Raw genomic sequence first — 21,501 nt, forward strand, 5'->3', positions numbered from 1 at the left:
CTTTGGAGAAGTGTTGAGTAAGAAGTTGTTGTGGCTGAGGTCATAGAGGTTGTTGCCTGTTTTTCTCCTCTAGGGTTTTGATGGTTTCCTGTCTCCCACTTAGGTCTTTTATCCATTTTGAGTTTATTTTTGTGTGTGGTGTAATAAAGTGTTACAGTTTCATTCTTCTGCATGTTGCTGTCTAGTTCACCCAGCACCATTTGCTAAAGAGACTGTCTTTTTTCCATTGGATACTCTTTCCTGTTTTGTCAAAGATTAGTTGGCCATACATTTGTGGGTCCAGTTCTGGGTTCTTTATTCTATTCCATTGGTCTATGTGTCTGTTTTTGTGCTAATGTCATACTGCCTTGATGATTACAGCTTTGTAATAGAAGCTAAAGTCTGGGATTGTGATGCCTCCCACTTTGGTTTTCTTTTTCAACATTACTTTGGCTATTCGGGGTCTTTTGTGATTCCATACAAATTTTAGGATTGTTTGTTCTAGCTCTGAGAAGAATACCAGTGCAATTTTGATTGGGATTGCATTGAATGTGTAGATTGCTTTGGGTAGTATTGACATATGAACAATATTTGTTCTTCCAATCCATGAACATGGAATATTTTTCCATTTCTTTGTGTCTTCATCAATTTGTTTCATAAGTTTTCTATAGTTTTTGGCATAACAGATCTTTTATATCTTTGGTTAGGCTTATTCCTAGGTATTTTATGGGTCTTGGTGGAATTGTAAGTGGGATCAATTTCTTGATTTCTCTTTCTGTTGCTTCATTATTGGTGTATAGAAATGCAACCAATTTCTGTACATTTTATATCCCCAGCAAAGAAACTGTATCAGTAACTCCCAAAAAACAAAAGTCCAAGACCAGATGGCTTCATAAGCAAATTCTACCAAACATTTAAAGAAACCTACTCTTTTCAAACTTTTCCAAAAAACAGAAAATGAAAGAAAATTTTCAAATTCGTTCTATGAGACCAGCATTGCCCTGATACCAAAACCAGACAAAGACTCCATTAAGAAAGAGACTACAGGCCAAAATCTCTGATGAACATGGATGCAAAATTCTCAATAAAATACCAGCAAACTGATCCAAGAATATATATTAAAAAATCACTAACCTTGATGAAGTGGGATTTATTACTGGGTTGCACGAATGGTTCAATATTTACAAATCAAACAATGAGACACACCGCATTAATAAAATAAAAGATAAAAATCATATGATCATTTCAATAAATGCATTTCAGAAAAAGCATTTGACAAAGTACAACATCCATTTATGTAAAAACTCTCAAAAAAAGTAGGTTTAGGGAAAACATAATTCAACACAATAAAGGCCACATATGAAAAACCCACAGCTAATATAATCCTCTATGTGGAAAATCTGAGAGCTTTTCCACTATGGTCAGGAACAAGATAGGGATGTCCACTCTCACCGCTTTTATTTAACATAGTACTGGAAATCCTAGATATAGCAATCAGACAACAAATAAAAATCAAAAAGCATACAAATCAACAAGAAGAGATAAAATTTTCACCATTTGCAGATGACATGATACTCTATACAGAAAACTGAATAACTCCACCCAAAAACTGTTAGAATGGATAAACAAATTCAGTAAATTCTCAGGATATAAAATCAACATACAGGAATCTGTTGCATTTCTATACACCAATGATGTAAGCAACAGAAAGAGAAACTAAGGAATCAATCCCATTTACAATTGTACCAAAACCAATAAGATACCTATGAATAAACCTAACCAAAGAGGTGAAAGATCTGTACTCTGAAAATGATAAAACACTGATGAAAGAAATTGAAGATGGCACAAATAAAATAGAAAGACATCCTATGTTCATGGATTGGAGAGCAAATATCGTTAAAATGTCTATACCACCCAAAGCAACATATCTATACATTTAATGCAATCTATACATTTAATGCAATCCCTATCAAAGTACCAACAGTATTTTCACACAGCTAGAACAAACAATATTGTTCTATATGCAGCCACAGAAGACCCTGAAAAGCAGTCTTGACAAAGAAAAGCAGAGATAGAGGAATCATAATTATGGACATAAAGTTATATTACAAAGCTATAGTAATCAAAAGAGTATGCTGCTGGCACAAAATAAACACATAGATCAATGAAACAGAATAGATAACTCAGAAATAAACTCACAACTATATGGTCAATTACATTTAAAAAAATCAGGAAAGAATATCCAAAGAATTTCCAATCCAAAGACAATTTCTTCAACAAATGGTGTTGGAAAACTAGACAGCAACATGCAAAAGAATGAAACTGGGCTTTCTGACATTATACACAAAAATAAATCCAAAATGGATTAAGGATCTAAATATGAGACCTGAAACCATGAAAATACTAGAAGAGACCACAGGCAGTAATTCTCTGACATTGGTTATAGAAACAGTTTTCTAGATACGTCTCCTGAAGCAAGGGAAACAAAAACAAAACTAAACTACTGAGACTACATCAAAATAAAAAGCTTCTACACAGTGCAGAAAACAAACAGCAAAAGGAAAAAACAACCTATGGAATTGGAGAAGATATTTGCAAATGACATATCTGACAAATGGTTAGTATCCCAAATATACGAAGAACCTATAAAACACAACACCCAAAAAAATGAATAGTCCAATTAAAAAATGGGCAGAAGACATGAATAGACATATTTCCAAAGAAGACATACAGATGGCCAACAGACACATGAAAAGATGCTCAACATGACTGATTGTCAGGGAACTGAAAATCAAAGCTACAATGCAATATTACATCACACATGTCAGAATGACTAAAATCAGAACCACCATAAACAAGTGTTGGGGATGATGTGGATAAAGGGGAACCCTCTTGCTCTGTTGGTGGGAATGCAAACAGCCACTCTGGAAAACATTATGGAGGTTCCTCGAAAAGTTAAAAGTAGAAGTACCCTAAGATCCAGCAATTGCACTAGGTATTCACTCAAAGAATACAAAAATACTCATTCAAAGGGATACATGCACCTTGATGTTTATAGCAGCATTACTACAATAGCCAAATTATGGAAATAGCACAAGTGTCTATCAACTGATGACTGCATAAGGAAGTGGTACGTATACATGTGCACTAGGCTATTACTCGGCCATAAGAATGAAGGAAATTTTGCCATTTGCCTTAACAGGAATGGAGCTAGAGAGTATTATGCTAAGTGAAATAAGTCAGAGAAAGACAAATACCATATGATTTCATTCACGTATGGAAGTTATGAAACAAAATAAAAGAGGAAAGCAAAAATAGAGAGCAAGACAAACCAAGAAACAGAGTCTTAAGTAGAAAACAAACTGATGGTTACTCGAAAGGAGCTGAGTGGGGGATGAGTTAAATAGGTGATGGAGATTAAGGAGTGCACTTGTAATGATGAGCACCGGGTGTGGTATGGGAGTGTTAAGTCACTATATTGCATCCCTGAAACCAATACTACCCCATATGTTAACTAACTGGAATTGAAACAAAAACTTTAGGGGCGCCTGGGTGGCGCAGTCGGTTAAGCGTCCGACTTCAGCCAGGTCACGATCTCGCAGTCCGTGAGTTCGAGCCCCGCGTCGGGCTCTGGGCTGATGGCTCGGAGCCTGGAGCCTGTTTCCGATTCTGTGTCTCCCTCTCTCTGCCCCTCCCCCGTTCATGCTCTGTCTGTCTCTCTCTGTCCCAAAAATAAATAAAAAACGTTGGAAAAAAATAAAAATAAAAAAAAGAAACAAAAACTTTAAAAATACCATTATGTTTCATCTTTTAACCCATTTTAATTAATGTGTTTGCTTAAAATTTAAAATCTCTAACTGCTAAATATAAAGCTACCACATTTTAAAAACATTTGATTTTGCAAAACCACCCTACAAGAGATATTCTAAATTCACTTTCCAGCAACAGAGTATGAGAGTACATGAGATTATCATTGCTAGCTTTTACCTAGAAGCCTTTCCAGAGACAACCAATTTGGGACAGTTTGGGACAACCAATCACGCATTTATCAAAAGCTTGATCACATATACAACCCTTATTTATTTATGCCATTGGGTAAATTTATCAGTTTTTCCCCTAGTAAACTATAGCTAGTTATAAAATATGTGCTCCTATGAGTGGATTATTTATGAATTTCTTTTTTTTAAATATTTATTTATTTTTGGGAGAGTGCAAACAGGGAAGGGGCAGAGAGAGGGGGACAGGGGATCTGAAGCAAGCTCTGTGCTGACAGGCTGACAGCAGTGAGCCCGAAGTGGGGCTCGAACTCATGAATTATGAGATCATGACCTGAGCCAAAGTCGGATCCTCAACCGACTGAGCCACCCAGGTGTCCTTATTTATGAATTTCAAGTGAGTATATGCACTGAATTTAATAAAAAAAAAACAAAAAACCTTCTTTCGAATATGAAAAATGCTACAACTTATTTTTCATATAACAGCATGCACTTCTGGAATCCAGAAGATGGTTAGAATAGGTGAGTTTTAAGTGAAGTGAGTCACTCACAGTGTATCACTTCAATCTTGGGACTCTTCTGAGCACACTTTTCTGACTTCTTCAGCCCTGAGAGTCCTTATTATTTCATTGTTCACATCTTCATAGGACGCCACTTATCCAAGATGCTGGAGGCAAACAACAACCAAAGAACAACCAAAGTCAGTTTGGTTCCTCATCAACTATAGCAGCATTGGCCTCCCGCTTCACTCAAATGTCAATAGCCCTCACACATTGATCACAGAATGATTAGAGAATAAACCAACCTCCAACAACAGTAAAAACCAGTGGCTCTTGGGCTCACTCTAATTTATTTAAATATCTTGCTCCTTATTCTTTGCTACAATATTCTCTATTAATAGTCATTGACTGAGGAAGATTTTATTATGTTCTTGATATTCATAGAAAACACAAAAAATGATGGCTCATTATGATGCCAATATGTTTATATTTTTTAAGGTGTAAAGGTGACATTTATTACAACTGATAAGCCAATACTGAGACACTGTTATTAACTAAAGTCCATAGTTTACATTAGGGTTCACTCTTGGTGTGGTACATGTAATACATTTTGACAAGTATATAATGTCATATTCCACCATGACAGCATCATACATGATAGTTTCACTGCCCTAACAGGCTGTTTTTTTTCCTTAAACTTGTTAAGTAATAAAATAATTTATATATTAAACCCTCATTAACTAATTACAAAGCTATTTATTCCTTATTTTTTAAGTTAAATACTCATTTAATAATAAATTAAATTGAAATACAATTAAATTGAACATTAATAGCAAAAATGTGGGTAATTAGTAGAGAAAAGTGATTCGAGGACTTCAGAAAAATTCTTAAACAAGATAACTATGAACAAAAATTAAACTATTATCTGTTTTATGTTAATTAAATTAAAATGCAACATAAAATAATGAATACATTAGCATTTTCTTGGTTGTGAACTTTAAGAGCTATTGATTGCTTAAATATATTTTAGTCAGCCTTTTCCTTTGGGGTCAAAATAATTAACATCACCATATATGTATCCTCCTCAGGAAATCATGGACTTGAAAAATTAACTTCATTAGTACATATTACAGTTCCATTAAGCTATCTTATAATTTCATATCTAAAATCTACCATGGATTAAAAGTTTGCTTTGCTTTTGTTTTTTTTCACAAAATTCTCTGAAAGAAAGCATGTAGCTAAGTGACAAACATTTAAAACAATTATGTAAAAAATTGCCAATAATACATAATATTTTAGAAAAAAATGTTCTTTGGTTTATGATGTTTTACTTACATTATTTTCGTAAAGACTGTTGCTTATGTTTTCTACCATAGTTTACATGGGTTTTGTGCTGCTTGTATTAATATTATCTGTCTACACACCTTACTGTTTATTTTCTTGATTTGGTCTATTGTCTCTCCATTGTACACAGATTGTGTGTGTTTTTGTTTACAGAAGACAGCCTTTTTCTCCAAATAATGCTTATATAGGATCACTTGTTTCTTGTTTTCTCCTATTCATTTATCTGACCTGTACTATATATTATTTGGCTATTGCTTTTGGATTTAAGTGAACTTAAAAATTGAAGTATTTTTTATTCATTAATTGTTCCCATTAATGCAGAATTTGGGGACAGTCCTCTTTTTTTTTTTTCATTTCTGAATGACTGGTTATCAAATTTATTCTTTATTTCCATTACATTACAATTTTCTTCAGAGAGCCAATGCCATGGGCTAAAATTCCCATGTCTTAGCAGCTGTGAAACTACTCAGGTTGCCTAACCTCATTTCCTTAGTCTTCTCTTCATAAACATGGGGCTAATAATTATACCAACAATGTGGTTAAAATGTCAGTATTAAGTAAAATAATTAATGTAAAACATGATATAATGCTTCACACATAGCAATCATCAGTAATTACTAGCAATTCTGCTTAGTATAATTGTTTTTGTTGTTCTACTTTGAATGCAGTAAAGATATTTAGGCTTATTAATACCTTGAACTTAACTGTAATACCTGTATAAGGTAGTAACCTTCCCAGGTGTCTAATCAATGTGATTCTGAATTTCTCTTCTTCACGAAAGCTTAGTAAAAAGCCAAATCCAAGGTGAGATCTAGGAGACATCAGCCACGTTCACCTTTTGAGGCCACAGCAGTTATCCCAAGCAAAAGAAAAGCAAACAATAGGACTTCTAAGCTCCTACTGATGTTTTAGCCTTTTCTTGTGCAAAGCAGTAGTATGAAGGAAAAAGACAAATCCAGTTTTCGTGCAATACTGTGGTCCAATGTGAGTATGCTAAGAATATTTACGTTCCAAGAAATCAACAAATGGCCAAATATAAGATCTCTTTTGAGACTGAGGCCCAAACCAAACCATCCTCCTTAACTTGTCTGATTAACTCTTTCATTGCTGTAAGCAGGGCTCTATTTTACAGCTGTTCATTCTTTTAAGGACATGCAACAAATATTTTTAAACAACCGTGAGAAAGATGGTTGCCATTTAAGGTGAAAAACATGAAGGATTTGGCATTCTGTGGTCTTAGTCACTTAAGAAGGAGTTAACTATCTTGAGTGGGGGATAACATAATTAGCCAACATAGTGAAAACTACTAAGTTTTCTTTGACATACCCAACTTTAAATTATTTTTATCTCAATATATATGCTTATAGTTGTTAGCTAACTTGTTCCAGTTTTTCATTCAGAAAATATTGCCATTATGTTGATTGACATAAATCATAAGCTATGAATACTTTGAGAAGGAGAACCGAATCACTTCTTTTTGTGAATAACAACAGTATAGAATGTCCATTCTCTTTGGACCCCGGGTAGGATTTTAGATGAGAAAGATGTGCATGTGTGAGTTCGTGTGTGTGGGGAGAGTGTTAAATTTTTTAGGGGTGAAACTTCTGTAGGATGGAGTGACAGACATAAAAACAAAGGTATGAGGCAATTTAGGGTACAGTGTATTTCAAATTTTAAGGTACAACAAAATGGAAATTTTACTTAAGATCTTTGTAGTAGAAGACTTTCAATGTCAGGCTGAAGAAATTTAATAATTTTGAGGTTAAGAGTAAATATTTGGTGATAGGTGACAAGGGCAGTAACATAGAAGTGCAAAGGATATGGAAGAGAAGCGAACTTGATCATTTTCTCCAAATCCCTCATTTTACTGATGAGGATACTGAGGTCTATAGAGGTAAGGCAACAATTTCAAAGCCCAATTAAACTGCCTCTGTTTCACATTATCATTATTACCTATCTGTAGGTTTTAGATAACTTAGTTGATTGTTTAGATATATATATATATTTTAAGTAATTCAACTATAATTTGGAGGGAGGAGCTTACATTTTGAATGGTCTTCAAATAGAAACATAAAATTCAACTCTGCATCTCACCATGAGGTTTTTGCCAAACTGAAAGGCTGATTCACTGCCATTTCTTTAAATTTGCTTCATGCATTTGGAGCACACTATAATGGAAAGAAGCTGCTTTTAGATTTCTGGTGCCAAAACATTTCAGGAAAAAAGAAAATCAAAGATAAGCTTCTATCTCTTTATAAAATTGCATCACTGCTTCTTTATTCTTTCATCCTTACCGCAAATATTTAAACAAGAAACAAATGTCATCAGCTAAAGATGATGAGAAATTTATTGTGAAGACAAACAGGGCTCTAGATGTCAGAGCTGGTGAGCTGACTCTCCTTCATTAGGTGTGAATGCAAACCGAATTTTCACAGTAGTTACTATACACCAAATTAAACAAGATAACCTTTCTTCTAAACTCACACTTTTTTGTAGATGCTTTATTTGCAGTATTTATTACAACTGCCTTTCAGATGTTATCTCTTAGAGAGAATGAATGAGAAAATTGAAGAAAAATATTAAAGGAAGAGAATACATAATAGAGGTGAAGCATAGAAAGTCAATTGTTTTAAACTGCTTTTTTTGTAATTGTTTTGTAAGTTTCTCGATGCAGAACACATAAAATTAAAATAGTATTTTTTAAACCCTGAAATTATTTGACCCATGCTAATTTCACTGGAATTAACTGCATATAGCTTCATATCATATAATTTCTCAAAACTAACACATCCTATCAATGAAATTAATAAATTAAATCAATATATCGTAAAGTACCTGGCACACTGCAAAATTCAGGAAGTCGAATTCTTTGACTCCCTGAAATTTCAATCATAGCCACGGTGTCTATATTTAGAAATTCGACAATTTACTTCTGAAAAAAATGTTGACTAATTATCCCATCCCAGCTGCCAAAAGTATTGGAAGAATAGAAAGGGTGAGCAGCAGTGAGTGATATGGGTGTTTAAGAAACTAGCCACGGACCAGCACAGCCTCTGCGAATACGTGGCTATGTGACGACAAGGTTGTTGATGCCACAAGCCTGCGATGGGCAGCAGGCACTGTGCCAAACCAAAGGACCCTCTTCTCCAAGGGCTGCCGGCTGAACCTAAGGCTGATTTCCCTTCCGCCTCCCGGGAGCCCCAGTCTTCGCAGGCACCGTCAGGAGAATTCTGCGCCCTAATTATCCGGGGAGGAACACGCGCCTCTCCCGGAGACCGCTAGGCAACACTCACCACAGCAGCCTTCAGATTACTTCCCTCCGCGAGTGTGTGACTTCGTCTAAGCAACTCACACTTACAGTAGATTCTCACTGGCGAGGCAGCGAGCAGCAGAGGGCGGGGGAGCTGGGAGGAGGAGGAGGGAGGCGGGTGGGAGGTGCAGAGCGGGGAGGCAGAGGAGACGACAGAGCTCCAGACACAGCAGGAGCGCGCCGTGGCGGTGCAGTTTCAACCTCGTCCTCCCAGTCGCGCGCACACCGCTTCCTCCCCAAGCCGCGGGAACCGCAGCAGCTCCGGGCTGCCGCCGCCGGGCTCCGCGCGCCTGCCCGCTTGCCGCCGCCACCACCTCCCCTCGTCGGCGCTCAGCCCGCAGCTGTTTCCTCCTGCCAGCCTCTGAACTCTGGATCTTTTCCTTTGCTCGCCTCTCGTATTCTCCCCACCCTGTATTTTCTGAACTCCTTTCCTTTATCCTTACCCACCCTGCCCTTTCCTCCTTTTTTTACGGAGGATTTCTTCTTGACTGAAGATGACCTGTCTTCCTTACCTTCGTTTCAGCCCTGAAGACTGAAAAGGAACCTTTAGCTTTTCCCCAGGGGCATTTTAGAGACCTCAATCCTTAAAAGTCTTCAGAGGCAGAGAAACAGGACCCGGGACCTTCTCGACACCCTTGGGTCCAGTGCAGAGCTGCACTATCACCCATAACTAGTATTTAATTTAAGCCCGCCTAAGAGGAGGGAGAGAGGAGCCAGAAGCAAACTTCGGCCGTCTCAGAGGATCCGTGGTTCCCGCATTTGGAAGAGCCGCGTGCCAGAAGGCGGAGGACCCCACGGGGAACGCACAGGAGTCGCGAGCCTCCCTCGCCCCCTCCGCGAGTCCGGGGCCGCGGACTGAGCCGCGCGGGACAGCAGCGGCGGAGGCAGCCAGGAGAAGATGCGGGGCTCGGGGCCCCCGGGTGCGGGACGCCGGAGGCCCCCGGGCAACGGCGGCGGTGGCGGCGGCGACGGCCACCCCAGCACCCCTGCGTCTCTGGCCGGCTGCTACTCCGCACCTCGCAGGGCCCCCCTCTGGACGTGCCTTCTCCTGTGCGCCGCGCTCCGGACCCTCCTGGCCAGCCCCAGCAACGAAGGTAGTGTTGGGGGTGGGGACGGCAGCGACCTGGGGCGGAGGGGCGAGGCGGGGCCTGGAAGTGCGGGTCGGGGCGCCCTGGACGCTGCTGCCGCGGATGAAATCTCATCCCGCATCACGAATTAACATTTGTCCGCTTTCGCTAGCCTTTTCGCCCCCTCTGCTGTGCTTGGTTGCATTGTTTGACAAGAGGTGCGGAGCGCTGTGCGACTACCCTGCGTGTGGACCGAGTCTGGTGGGGGGGGGGGGGGTGCTGGGAAGTTGCAAGCGGGGGCAAAGAGAGGTCTGAGACCCACGCCGGAAGGTTGGGTGCGGCTGGTTCTCACTTAAACGCGTGGGGAAGTGACATTTCGGGCTGGAGGGAGTGAGAACTGTTCGAAGCTCAGCGGCGACGATTTCGGGAGCGGTGGGCTTTTAGAATCGTTATTTGGGGCCGGTGATGGGAAATATTGTGGGGGTGGCCGGCTGCTTTTATTTTGGGGGAAAGTGCCTTCTGGAAGCTGTTATTTAGGGCATCGCCACATGCTATTCTGGGGTGGGTGGCAAGAGCTGTTATTTCTCTAGGGAGGGGAAGGGCGAAGGACAGAAGGCGCCCCCACACCGTGGGGTGCCTTTCACTTTGGGGGCTCATCATTACACCAAAGTGGAAGGCGGGAAGGTGGGATGCCACGGGAGGCGGAAGGGAGGTGGAGTGTCGCTGCCAGGAAGTTGCTGCTCAGACCCACCGGGGCTAGTCTCTCCGCGAGGGAAAAGCCCCGCTGCAGCCGGCTCCGGATCCCAGAGTCCCTCAGCCCCCGCCCCACCCCCAATCCTGCGCTCCGGACCCTGAAAGCTGCCCCTTCTTTCTCCTGGGCGAGTAGGGCGGGTTTCGCGGGAACAGCACCTGTGCGACGCTCCCTGCTCTCGGAGCGGTGCTCAGCCCCGGAGCCGCCACCGCCCGGCCAGCAGCCCTCGGCCCCGGGTCGGCTCCGGCCGCGCTCGCTCCTCTCGCACGCCCGGAACGCGCTTGGGTCTGAGCTCCAGGGCTCATTTCTCTAGGGTGGGGGTGGGGGGTGAGGGAGCAGCATCTCAGATCCAGATCTGTGTGCAAGAAACCGTCAGCCTCGCGACGAAAATATCAAAAACCCCTCCTCGCCTCTTCCTGGAATACTGGGATTTCGATTTGAGGCTCCGGATGCCAAGAGTGAGGCACAGAACCTTAAAAAAAAAATCCCTTCCACTCCTAGGGCAGGGGACGCTGGACCGGAAAGATGAAGCAGCAGCCTCGGGGTCGTGTGTGTCCTCGTGACTTGCACGGGTTGTGTGGCTGGAGGAGAAGGCGCTGAGCTGGTTTAGGAGCACTGCCAGCTCTGTAGGAACCGTGTGAAAGCAGGGCAGATCCAGATCCCTGCCCCACCCCATGAACTTCTGTCTGTAATCCTTACAATTTATTGTTTTAAATCTGACTTAAGGATTCTGCGTAGCTCACTCTGTCCGTCTGTCTACCTAACCTACCTACCTATCTAGTCGTCTGGCTATCGACGATCTCCCGTGCTCAACCCAAGCAATCGGCATTTTTCCCCCTTCCCGGTAAAGTTGGAGAAGTGTTTTAAGTACTACTAGTCCTTTTATTAACCTCTCATGTTAGATTCATTATGTTAGAAGTCCGGAGGATTATGACAAGGTTTGAAGACCTTTTATTAACTGCCTTATTCCACCGGAAGGGGCATCCTGGTTTGGATTTAAAGAGTAATAGTAGTAGTGCCAATCATCCTTTCCTGTTCCCATTATATTTCAATTTCTCTCCCAGGTGTGATGAGGGAAGGGGTTTATGTAGAGATAAAAGGGAGTAGAAGCTCATGGTTAGGGAAGGAAAAAAAGTCTCTGGGAGGGTGACGCTGAATGGGCACAAGGGCTGAGATTGCGCCGGGAGGAAGAGGCAGAGGGAAATGGAGGGAAGCTAGGAAATAGCACCGATCTCTTACGGTGTTGTAAGCAGAGCTCAAATCCTGGGGAAGGTAGACTGGTTAACATCACAGACCTAACACCCACAGGTTGTATTGTCATTTCGCCAGCTAGTCCAACACAGGGCAAAACTTGGGCTATAGTGAGGTGGGGATTGCAGGGGTCTATCACTATTTCACATAATAGGAAACAAAATCGTATTAATTATATGACTTCGCCTCATTCATCCCATTTCTACCCAACAGTTTTACATCTTTCCATTAGTATCATCTCAGACCATTACTTCTATTCTTGTATAAAATTTATGTTCTCCCCTTTTTGTTTGTGCATGTAAGAGTTATTATAAATTGAACAATATTATATTAAGATATTAATAAGAGCAGTTTGTTTTTTTAAAGATTCCAATTGGGGTTTTTAAGTTTGTTTTTGATTATTTCTGGAAGGTCTTGGAAGATCAGGGACAGAATGACTGGATGTATGTGCTGCATCCATTAATAACTTGCTCACATATACTTTGCTTTTGCAAACCATAGATGCTATAGACTAGTGTGTGTGTGTGTGTGTATGTGTGTGTGTGTGTGTGTGTATATATATATATATATAGTATATGTATATATATGTGTGTATATATATAGTATGTATATATATGTGTGTGTGTATATATATGTGTGTATATATATATATATATACACATATATACATATATAATGTTATATATGTATATAATATGAATGCTCCCAGCATGTAGGAAAAAAAATTCAAGGCAAATAGAAATAAATGTGAATTTACATTTATAATTTTTATTCCAGTCATTTTAAAATTTTAACCTTGGTAGGCATAAATAAGCAGAACTGAAAAGGAAAAGCCAAACATATATCTAGAATCTTAAATTGAGATGGAATACATGTTAGGATATGTTGGATAAAAGACATTTGGAGGAAAAAAATGTACTCTTTAGAGTGAATTCTAAGATAAGATAAATATACCTTTAGTTGTCTTTTTGCATACATTAGCCATAAATTACATGTGGAAGAAACCTTTGAACTGCAGTGTAATGCAAAAAAACTTTTATTATAAAATACTTCAGAGGCATATTTAGCAAGAAACTTCTAAGATTGATCAAGCAGGACAAATATTAGCAACTGTATCAACAAGTGAAAATGCTAATAGATTTAATAAGAAAAGGGAGCATGTCCACTGTTAGGAATATTGGAGGTGGCCCTGAACTTATTCAGTAACTGCCACTTTTTGCTGTCTGGAGATATATTTGTAAACAAGCATTATTTGACAAGTGCTTTTCACAGCAGGGATTCTTGGCCAATTACTGCTGAACAGCTCTGCATTGAAAATGATTCACCCGCAGTGAATCAAGCTTAATTCATTGAAGCTACAGTCAGTAATGTCCCAGTAAAGTGCTTCTGACAGTTGTCAGCAGTTTGTGTTTGAAAAGTCCGGTTTCTTGTCTCTGAATGTTTTGTATGTTTGAGAAAGTGGGGTGGAGGTGCTCTTTGGGGAAAAAAAATACACATGTACACACACAGAGTGAAAAAATTTTAGGCTAAACTGTTAAACAATCATAAAATTGTAGATGTTTTCAATGGAAAGAAAGGAAAACGGAGTTTGTTTTAGGGTTTTTCTTGGTTTATAATAGGACCAGGCCCATAAAACAGATTGGAGGACATAATAGATTTGTAAAACCAAATGGCTTTGTTTTGTGGCCTTGTCATCCTGTTATAATTCATTTCTTTTTAGATAAACCGGCAGGACCCCACAGAAAAGGGACAGTTAAAATCATTCACTCACCAGGACACTCCTAAACAAAAAAAGAGAGTAATTACCCATTTGTAATCTTAGATGGTTGGAAGTAGAACAGACCATCAAGAGTTTCGACTTTTTGCTTTATAAGACATGAAAGGGGGGCAGAAGGTTGACTTTTTAATTAAAAAAATTTTTTTTGAGATAAACAGAAATCTTGGGTGTCAGGGTGACAGGTGAGAGGATTTCATTTCCTCACATAAGACAGAGAAGAAGGTGGACAATTCCTGCATTTACAATCGAAATTTCTCCTTTTATTGAAAATATTCTTGTATAATTATGAGTTATCAATACTATTAATTCTTTATTTCAATCCACATAGGTTACAGTTGGTATGGGAAAAGGGTTTATTTTTTTATACTTAGAAATGCATTACTAAACTTACCATTATTTATATTATTAATAATCTTCTCTACAAAATGTGATCGTTTAGAGAATCTGCACAAAATGTCAAAATTACATGTATAGCTATTTATAGACAAACATTCTCAAACTATTTAAATATTTGACTTAATTCAATATTGCTACTGTTGAGAAAATGACTATGCTTTAGTTGTATTCACTACGTTTTTGCTGTTGACTTGATCACTTGAATCTCCTTTGTTTGAGTGCTTTCTTATGTATTTGCTTGAATGACTACTTAATTTCTCTTTCATTTAGAAGAAAGCTTCCTACCTTTGACTGTAAAAATAGACTATAATGTGCGTTATTATATTTTATTAACTAATTATAGCTCTTTTTACATATATGAGTTAAACTTAATGTTCTTTTTAAAAAGAAAAATATGCTGCTAATGTCTTAAAGAAATAACTAATGTAAAAAAGTATTGATAACTCTTTATTTTTTGCACTTAAATTACCAAGTATATTTAATTCTACTAATGAGTAGTTTTGATTTGAATTAGCAGAGGTACCTAAATACTCAAATATGATTTATGGCATTCTTGACTATCTTAAAATAGTTTCACAGTTGTTTTCATAAAGCATCAAAATTACATGAAGTTTGAATATGCAGCCTTGATGATTATAAACCATTAAAAATTGATTGTGATATTTGTCCTTTTTTCCCTTTCAAGAAAGAGTGAATTTCTACTAAAAAGGCAATATGCAAGCTAAAAATGTAAATTGTCACCTTAGAGACTCAGAATGATTCTTTCAGTTAGAATCTCTAGTGGATATGTATTTATCTGTTGAGCAGAATAGCTCCTATTGGTTGCTCTACTGGGTAAATACGTATTTTGTTATTTTATCACAATCTATATAATCAGTTGGTGATTTCTTCAAAGGAGTTATCGTAGTCTATTGTATACATAAGCACACCTAATAGTATTTTTAATTCACAGTAAAAATTTTATCGCGTATTTTATCCCAGACAAGGCGGTACACTTAGTTTCTATAAGTGTGTACAAACATATCTAAAAAATAAAATGAATTCTAAAGGCTTTGTAAGTACACATTAAAATGTTTTATATATTTTTAAAAAGCTTAATACTATATATCTTTGAAGTAATAGACACAATGGTTTTATTCAGTAAGATGTACTTGATATAAGAAATAGACAAATAAGAGAAACTCTGATCTACTCATAATAATTTTTAAAGCACCATGTAGCAATTAGAAAACTGGAAGATTTGACAGTTACTCACTGAAATCTTTTGGAAATCTCCTATTGGTTCTATTAATGTTTAAATTAAAAACTAAATGATTCACTCTTAAATGTTTGGTTTTAACTTTTGAAACAATTAGCATGAGTATTTAGGAGAATCTCCCTTTATCATATATTTACTTTTCTCTTTTTAGTTTCTGACTTTCCAGATATTTGTTTATTCATAATTAATGAAATAGATTTTATAGTGTTTGAACAAGACAAAAATTTATTTTGATGAAGAAACAATGTTTAAAATTTTAAATTCAAATTTTGGACAATAGTTCATTATTGGTAATATGTTTATTAACATATGCAAGGTGTCATAATGAAGACCTTTCCACAAAAATAGTAGGATCAGTAACACCATAAATTGTAGTATGAAATTGCTGTTTGTAAATCATGGTACAAATAGATAGTGGCACAGGTATTGTTGAGTATTAAAAGTTGATTGGAATTTTCATCTTTCTTCTGATGCTATAGATTTCACATATATAGGATTTATTAATCACATGTATTCTGATCACAGACAATCAAGGGGTAGCTCTGATTTAAAATGTATATTATAATAGTGATAAAAAACAATGAAATGATTTAAAATGTAATTCTAACGAATGAATTTCATGAGATATAGAGATTTTTAAATTCCCTTTTAGCTTCTTTCATTACCTTCTTAAATTCTTACTGATTATAATCTGTTAGTGAAAGCAAAAACATAAATATATAAACAGGAAAAGTACTGTAAGGTACTTAAAAATTAGAATTGTGTCTGGTGAAAAGTGTAATAATTTATGGTCTTGCTTTTTTGTTTTGTTTTGTTTTTTGTAAAACTCAAATATTTCATCTTCTCCAATGAGAATGTCAGGTGTTACAAAGACGTAAAATAAAACTAATTTAGTAGGTATACCGCTTGAAGTTTTTGAAAACTCTGTGGTTTAGCATGATGATATTTATTAACTGTCATTTAACTTAGTGTAATTTTTAAATAATTTTTTATCTTTATAGATGTAAAGAAACCCTAAGGAGTCATTTCTATTATTTAGAAATTGCTGGAAAATCCTCTTTAAAAACGTGTGTGAGCTTTGCCTTTAGAATACCATTTACAGGGGCGCCTGGGTGGCTCAGTTGGTGAAGTGTCTGACTTCAGCTCAGATCATGATCTCATGGTTCCTCTGTTCCGGCCCCATATCGGGCTCTGTGCTGACAGCTTGGAGCCTGGAGCCTGTTTTAGATTCTGTGTCTCCTTCTCTCTGCCCCTCCTCTGCTCTCTCTCTCTCTCTCTCTAAAAAAGAAAAACATTAAAAAAAAATTAGAATACCATTTACAATGCATTTGAGTTGCAGAAAACCTAGTAGGTTCTGTTTGTAATTATTAAGCTTTATTCTAGCTCTTCTTTTCTGGTAGGAACCACAGTCTTTAGTTCCTAATCAGCTTATGTGTTACTTTATTAATATCATTTGAATTGTTTCATAAACTATTAGAGAACTTACAAAACTTTGTTAGTCAAAAGTTGACCCTAGGTCATGGATTCTTTCCTCATGTATTCATGGCTGTAATCATTTACTACATAAATGTACATTTATTAAGCAGAATGCAGTAATTTGGCCAGGTGATGGTGCAGGTGCACGTGTAAACGTTTTGGGGTGTGTAGACAGGTCATGGTGAGGCTGGAAGAAAGAGTGGGGAGGGATATCAAGGTGGTATCATTATGACATTGATATTAATAATGTGCTTGGGTTTTATTTTATATGTTATTTTTGAAAATACCATTAATCCTCCTCTCTCCACACAACATAGATTCTAATTTTATATTTATTTCACTTTGAGGATATAGATCCTAGCCTAATGGAAAAAAAAAAAAAAAGCTCTTTAGTTCATTTTTATTTCATCAATTTAGTTTTTTTTCTTCCTCTATTTCTCTGTAAACTCTACTGTTTTGTTGAGTCATGCCAAATACTTGTGGTGTTAGACACCCCGCAGATTAAATAATTGGGATTAAAGTGTCTGTGATGATTCTAATTCTGTTTTAGTTGCTGGACTATTGCCCAGGCCATCTTTCCCATCCATTACACATGTCTTCAGTTCTAACTAAACTGAGCCCATAACTCTGTTAAGTAAATGATTCTGGTAAAAAATAAAATAAAATAAAATAAAATGAAATAAAAAAATAAATCAAAGAGCCAAAACCTGAGGCTTGAAATATTTTGCATATGCTTTGTGAGAAAATGTTCTTACTTGGAAACATGTTTCGGGCTAAGTATTGGAAGATTTAGAGAAAATACAGTCTGTTCTTTTACTCAGAGATGGGTAGTGTCTTTTTTTTCCTTATAATAATGTCACACTCTTATTTTTATCTGTCTCATCTCCCTCCCCGCACTCTTTCCTTCAGTGCCTCCCTTCCTCCTTCACTTCCTTCCCCCCTTTCTCTCTCTCTCCAACCCTCCTCCTTCCCACCTTTCCTGTCAGACTCTCCAATCTTACAAAGTCAAAGTAAGATAAGAGGATAATAACCCACACTGGTTATGTTTTAACACCCCCAAAGAAGTCATGATGTCAAATTAGGTGACAAGCAATAGTTTCCTGTTAAATAAATCATGGGACCCAGTCTCTAAAGGTAAAGAGCAGATTGTTTACTTAATTCATAAATCAGAAATATAGGAATTTAAGATGTCTCTGTGAGTTTTGTGTTTCTTATAAGATAGCTCACTTATTTTCTTTGCATTGGCTGTAACTTCTTGTTCCAGGATGCTTGTTAATGTCTTTTCTGTGTAAAGACAAACTCAGCAGGTAGATCCGGCTGGCACTGGTTCAGCCCAGCAGTCCTCAGCAGGAGCTTTCTCTTCGAGCCAAATCCTGGCTTTCACCCAGAGTCCTCCCTTGCCTTGTGTGCTAGCTGGACAGGTGAGGCTGGCCACCTGGTCTTATGGAAGATAGCAGTGGACTCCCTTCTCCCTCAAGAGTTTTACTCTGGGCAGTGTAATGAGTCTCCTACAAGGGTGTACAAGCAGCCTTCTGAGAAAACCAGAAAATACTTGGAAACTGCTGTGTCTGAAGGGTTTGAACCATGTCCAGTTTCAAAGCATCCTATTTGATTTCTCTGGCAGGGGCTGGGGAGCAACAATAACAATAGAACCACTTAGTCTTGCAGATTGCGAGTCACTGTTTTATTTTTTTGTTTTTTGTTTTTGCTTGTTTTTAATGTTTATTTATTTTTGAGGGAGAGAGAGAGAGAGAGAGAGAGAGAGAGAGAGAGAGAGAGAGAGAGAATATGTGAGCAGGGGTGGAGGAGGGGCAGAGAGAGGGAGACACAGAACTTGAAGCGGGCTCCAGGCTCTGTGTTGTCAGCACAGAGCCTGACATGGGGCTCGGACACACAGACCATGAGATCATGACCTGTCTAAAGTCAGATGCTTAACGGACTGAGCCACCAAGCCGACCTACTGCTTTTTGATTTAAGCTTATGAAACAAAAGTTGGAAAATGATTAAATGTCATAAAATTACAGAAAAAGAAGCAAAGAGAAAAACTCAGACTTTGAAATTCAAAAACAAACTCATCTTGTTTTTGTTTGTTTGTTTGATTTTGGTTTGGTTTTGTTTTTGGCTAATCTCCATTGCTTATCAACCTGAAGTTCTGTGGACACTCATTTAGGTTTTGTTTGTTTGTTTGTTTGTTTTTCTTGACTGCAGTTCATTTATTTGTAATTTGGTACTGCCTACTTTATGTAATTGTTGTGGAGAACAAGCAACATGAAACAACTTTCTAATTTGGTGGAGCACTTCACAAATGAAAGTCCTGGGGGTGTGCTGATTAAAGCCCCACACAGTGCATGCATGCAGACACCTCACTTGCCTGGTAAGGAGCAGGATGCATGAAAGAACTGTGTGCAGCCGTTTTGTTTCTAGGCTTATACTATGTGAGGAAACTTCCTTAAGACAAGGAATATAAAAATATCTCACTTTTGCAAATCTAACAGAATTATGGATTTGGTGAACACTTCTCTAGTGCCTCACTGGCATCGAAGTGGCCCATGTCCTTGAAGGCCCTGTAGCTTAATTTTAATTAACTTCATAATAATTGTGCTTCTTACTGGGTAGTGCAGAATGGGGAGATGTAAAGACCATGAAATGAGCTCTACCCTGTATTAGTGGAATGGTCTTGAACCATCTACCTCAGATTCCACATAGTTCAAATGAAGTATTAACACCCACTCACAAGGTTGTTGTGAAAATAAAATAAGAATGTGTATATGTTGCCTGATAAAATTCCTAGAGCAAAGCAGGTATGCCACAGATCTAAAGCCCTGTTTTTCCCCCCACTATGAAATATGGGCTATTTGAGAAAAGATTTCACAATTACAGGTCATCATCTGTCTTGCACTGGATGATTAAAAGGAAACTAGGACAGGAGAACAGTCTAAAAGAAGTATTTCATGTGAAAATATTCCATAGAGCTGTCTGAGATAAAAATCAATGACAAGATGTTATTTGAATTTTATGCTTGTTTCCTCATTATTTGCTATTGAATACTGGGATTTGATTAGGAAATAGAAAACCGTCAGTATAAGGATCATGGGTTGTAAATATTGCATTTTACCTCATTATTACCCAGGTAGAGGTCACATGTTGCTTTTTAGCCACAAAACATATCAAGAGATATTTTTAAATATTTTAGGTATTTAGTTCTAGCGTAGTATGTTGCCGGTTTTACCTAGTAGATAGATAGATAAATAGATAAGTAGATAGTCATTGAAATGACCCAGTGGATAGTTCAGAGAATTACATTCTTAGAAGTTTCCTGAAACAAATGTCTGACATTAAAATTTGACATCACTGTTTTAGTCTGAAATATACAATTTTCTGGTCTGTTCAATTATATTCAGAATTTGAAATAGTACTAGGAAATAGATATTTTTTATACTTTAAGAAAAGTTTCTATAGAATTGTGTGAAGGCTTATCCTTTGTACATAGGTGAACATAAACAGGTGAAAGGAAGTTTAGAATGTACTGTATTTAGAACTGTTTATGAAATGTATGACTCTATTTGCGTGTAAATGAGTACACATACCTGTAAACCATAATTATAGATAACATTGATTATTGGCATACATTGTGCCAGACATTTGTACTAAGTAGTTTACATATAAATTTATTTCTTTTCCTCAAAACAAGCCTATGAAATAATAATAATAATAGTATATTTCTGTTTTACACGAGGAAAGTGAACAGGGAATGGTTAAATAACTTACCCACAGTTACAAATGTGAAAGTGGCAGAGATTTGCATTCAATCCCAGGTATATTTGACTCCAGCACTGCTCTTACCAACTCTTCTATGCCAGGAGAGACCATACACTATACTCTTCCAGATATCCACAGTTACTCTTGCCCTCCCTATCTAAGTAATGGCGCCTTCCAGACAGTGGGAAATGTCATAAAAGTACACACAAAAATTCATGTACTGTCCAGGGGATATTTTCTATTCAGGTCATTTGCTGCTCTGGATTTTTTTTTCCATCGCAATAAATACCTGATAAACTGCTCAAAGACTCTTGTGCTGATATGCCCCATGTTGACATCTCCTCTCTTCATTGCCCAGAACCCCATTAGCACAAGGCAAGATCTCTTCCTATACATTGCTCCCTTTCCACTTCAGAGCATGTATTCTTTACTTTTTAAATTGTTTTCTGTTGCTTTAGTATATAAGCAACCCAGTTCCCAATCCCTAGCCCACACTAAACTCTAGAAATAGCTTTGTATACCTGAAATCCCATTAAGAAAGTCTCTTGGAGGAATGATGGCACTAAGATGGTGACATATGTTGTCAGTGACTTCTGTCCCCCTCACAAGAACAACTAGCAACTATTCAAGAACAAGAC

At 37.8% G+C, this 21,501-nt stretch overlaps 1 protein-coding gene across 9 annotated transcripts in view; it reads left to right on the forward strand.

Annotated features, from left to right (window-relative positions):
- The first annotated feature begins 10,026 nt into the window (after positions 1 to 10,026).
- The window catches only part of EPHA5 (EPH receptor A5), a 343,473-nt gene continuing 331,998 nt past the window's right edge, over positions 10,027 to 21,501 (forward strand). For 8 of the 9 annotated variants that reach the window (XM_058722409.1, XM_058722411.1, XM_058722410.1 and 5 more), the window contains exon 1: positions 10,027 to 10,222. In XM_058722409.1, coding sequence (XP_058578392.1) covers positions 10,027 to 10,222 — 196 coding nt within the window. Of the gene's footprint in view, positions 10,223 to 10,531; positions 10,628 to 21,501 lie in introns of those variants that run through there. The other variant, XM_058722414.1, reaches the window with a different exon arrangement.

This window comes from Neofelis nebulosa, chromosome 3 (genome assembly GCF_028018385.1).
Source record: "Neofelis nebulosa isolate mNeoNeb1 chromosome 3, mNeoNeb1.pri, whole genome shotgun sequence".
In the NCBI taxonomy this organism is placed as follows: domain Eukaryota; kingdom Metazoa; phylum Chordata; class Mammalia; order Carnivora; family Felidae; genus Neofelis; species Neofelis nebulosa.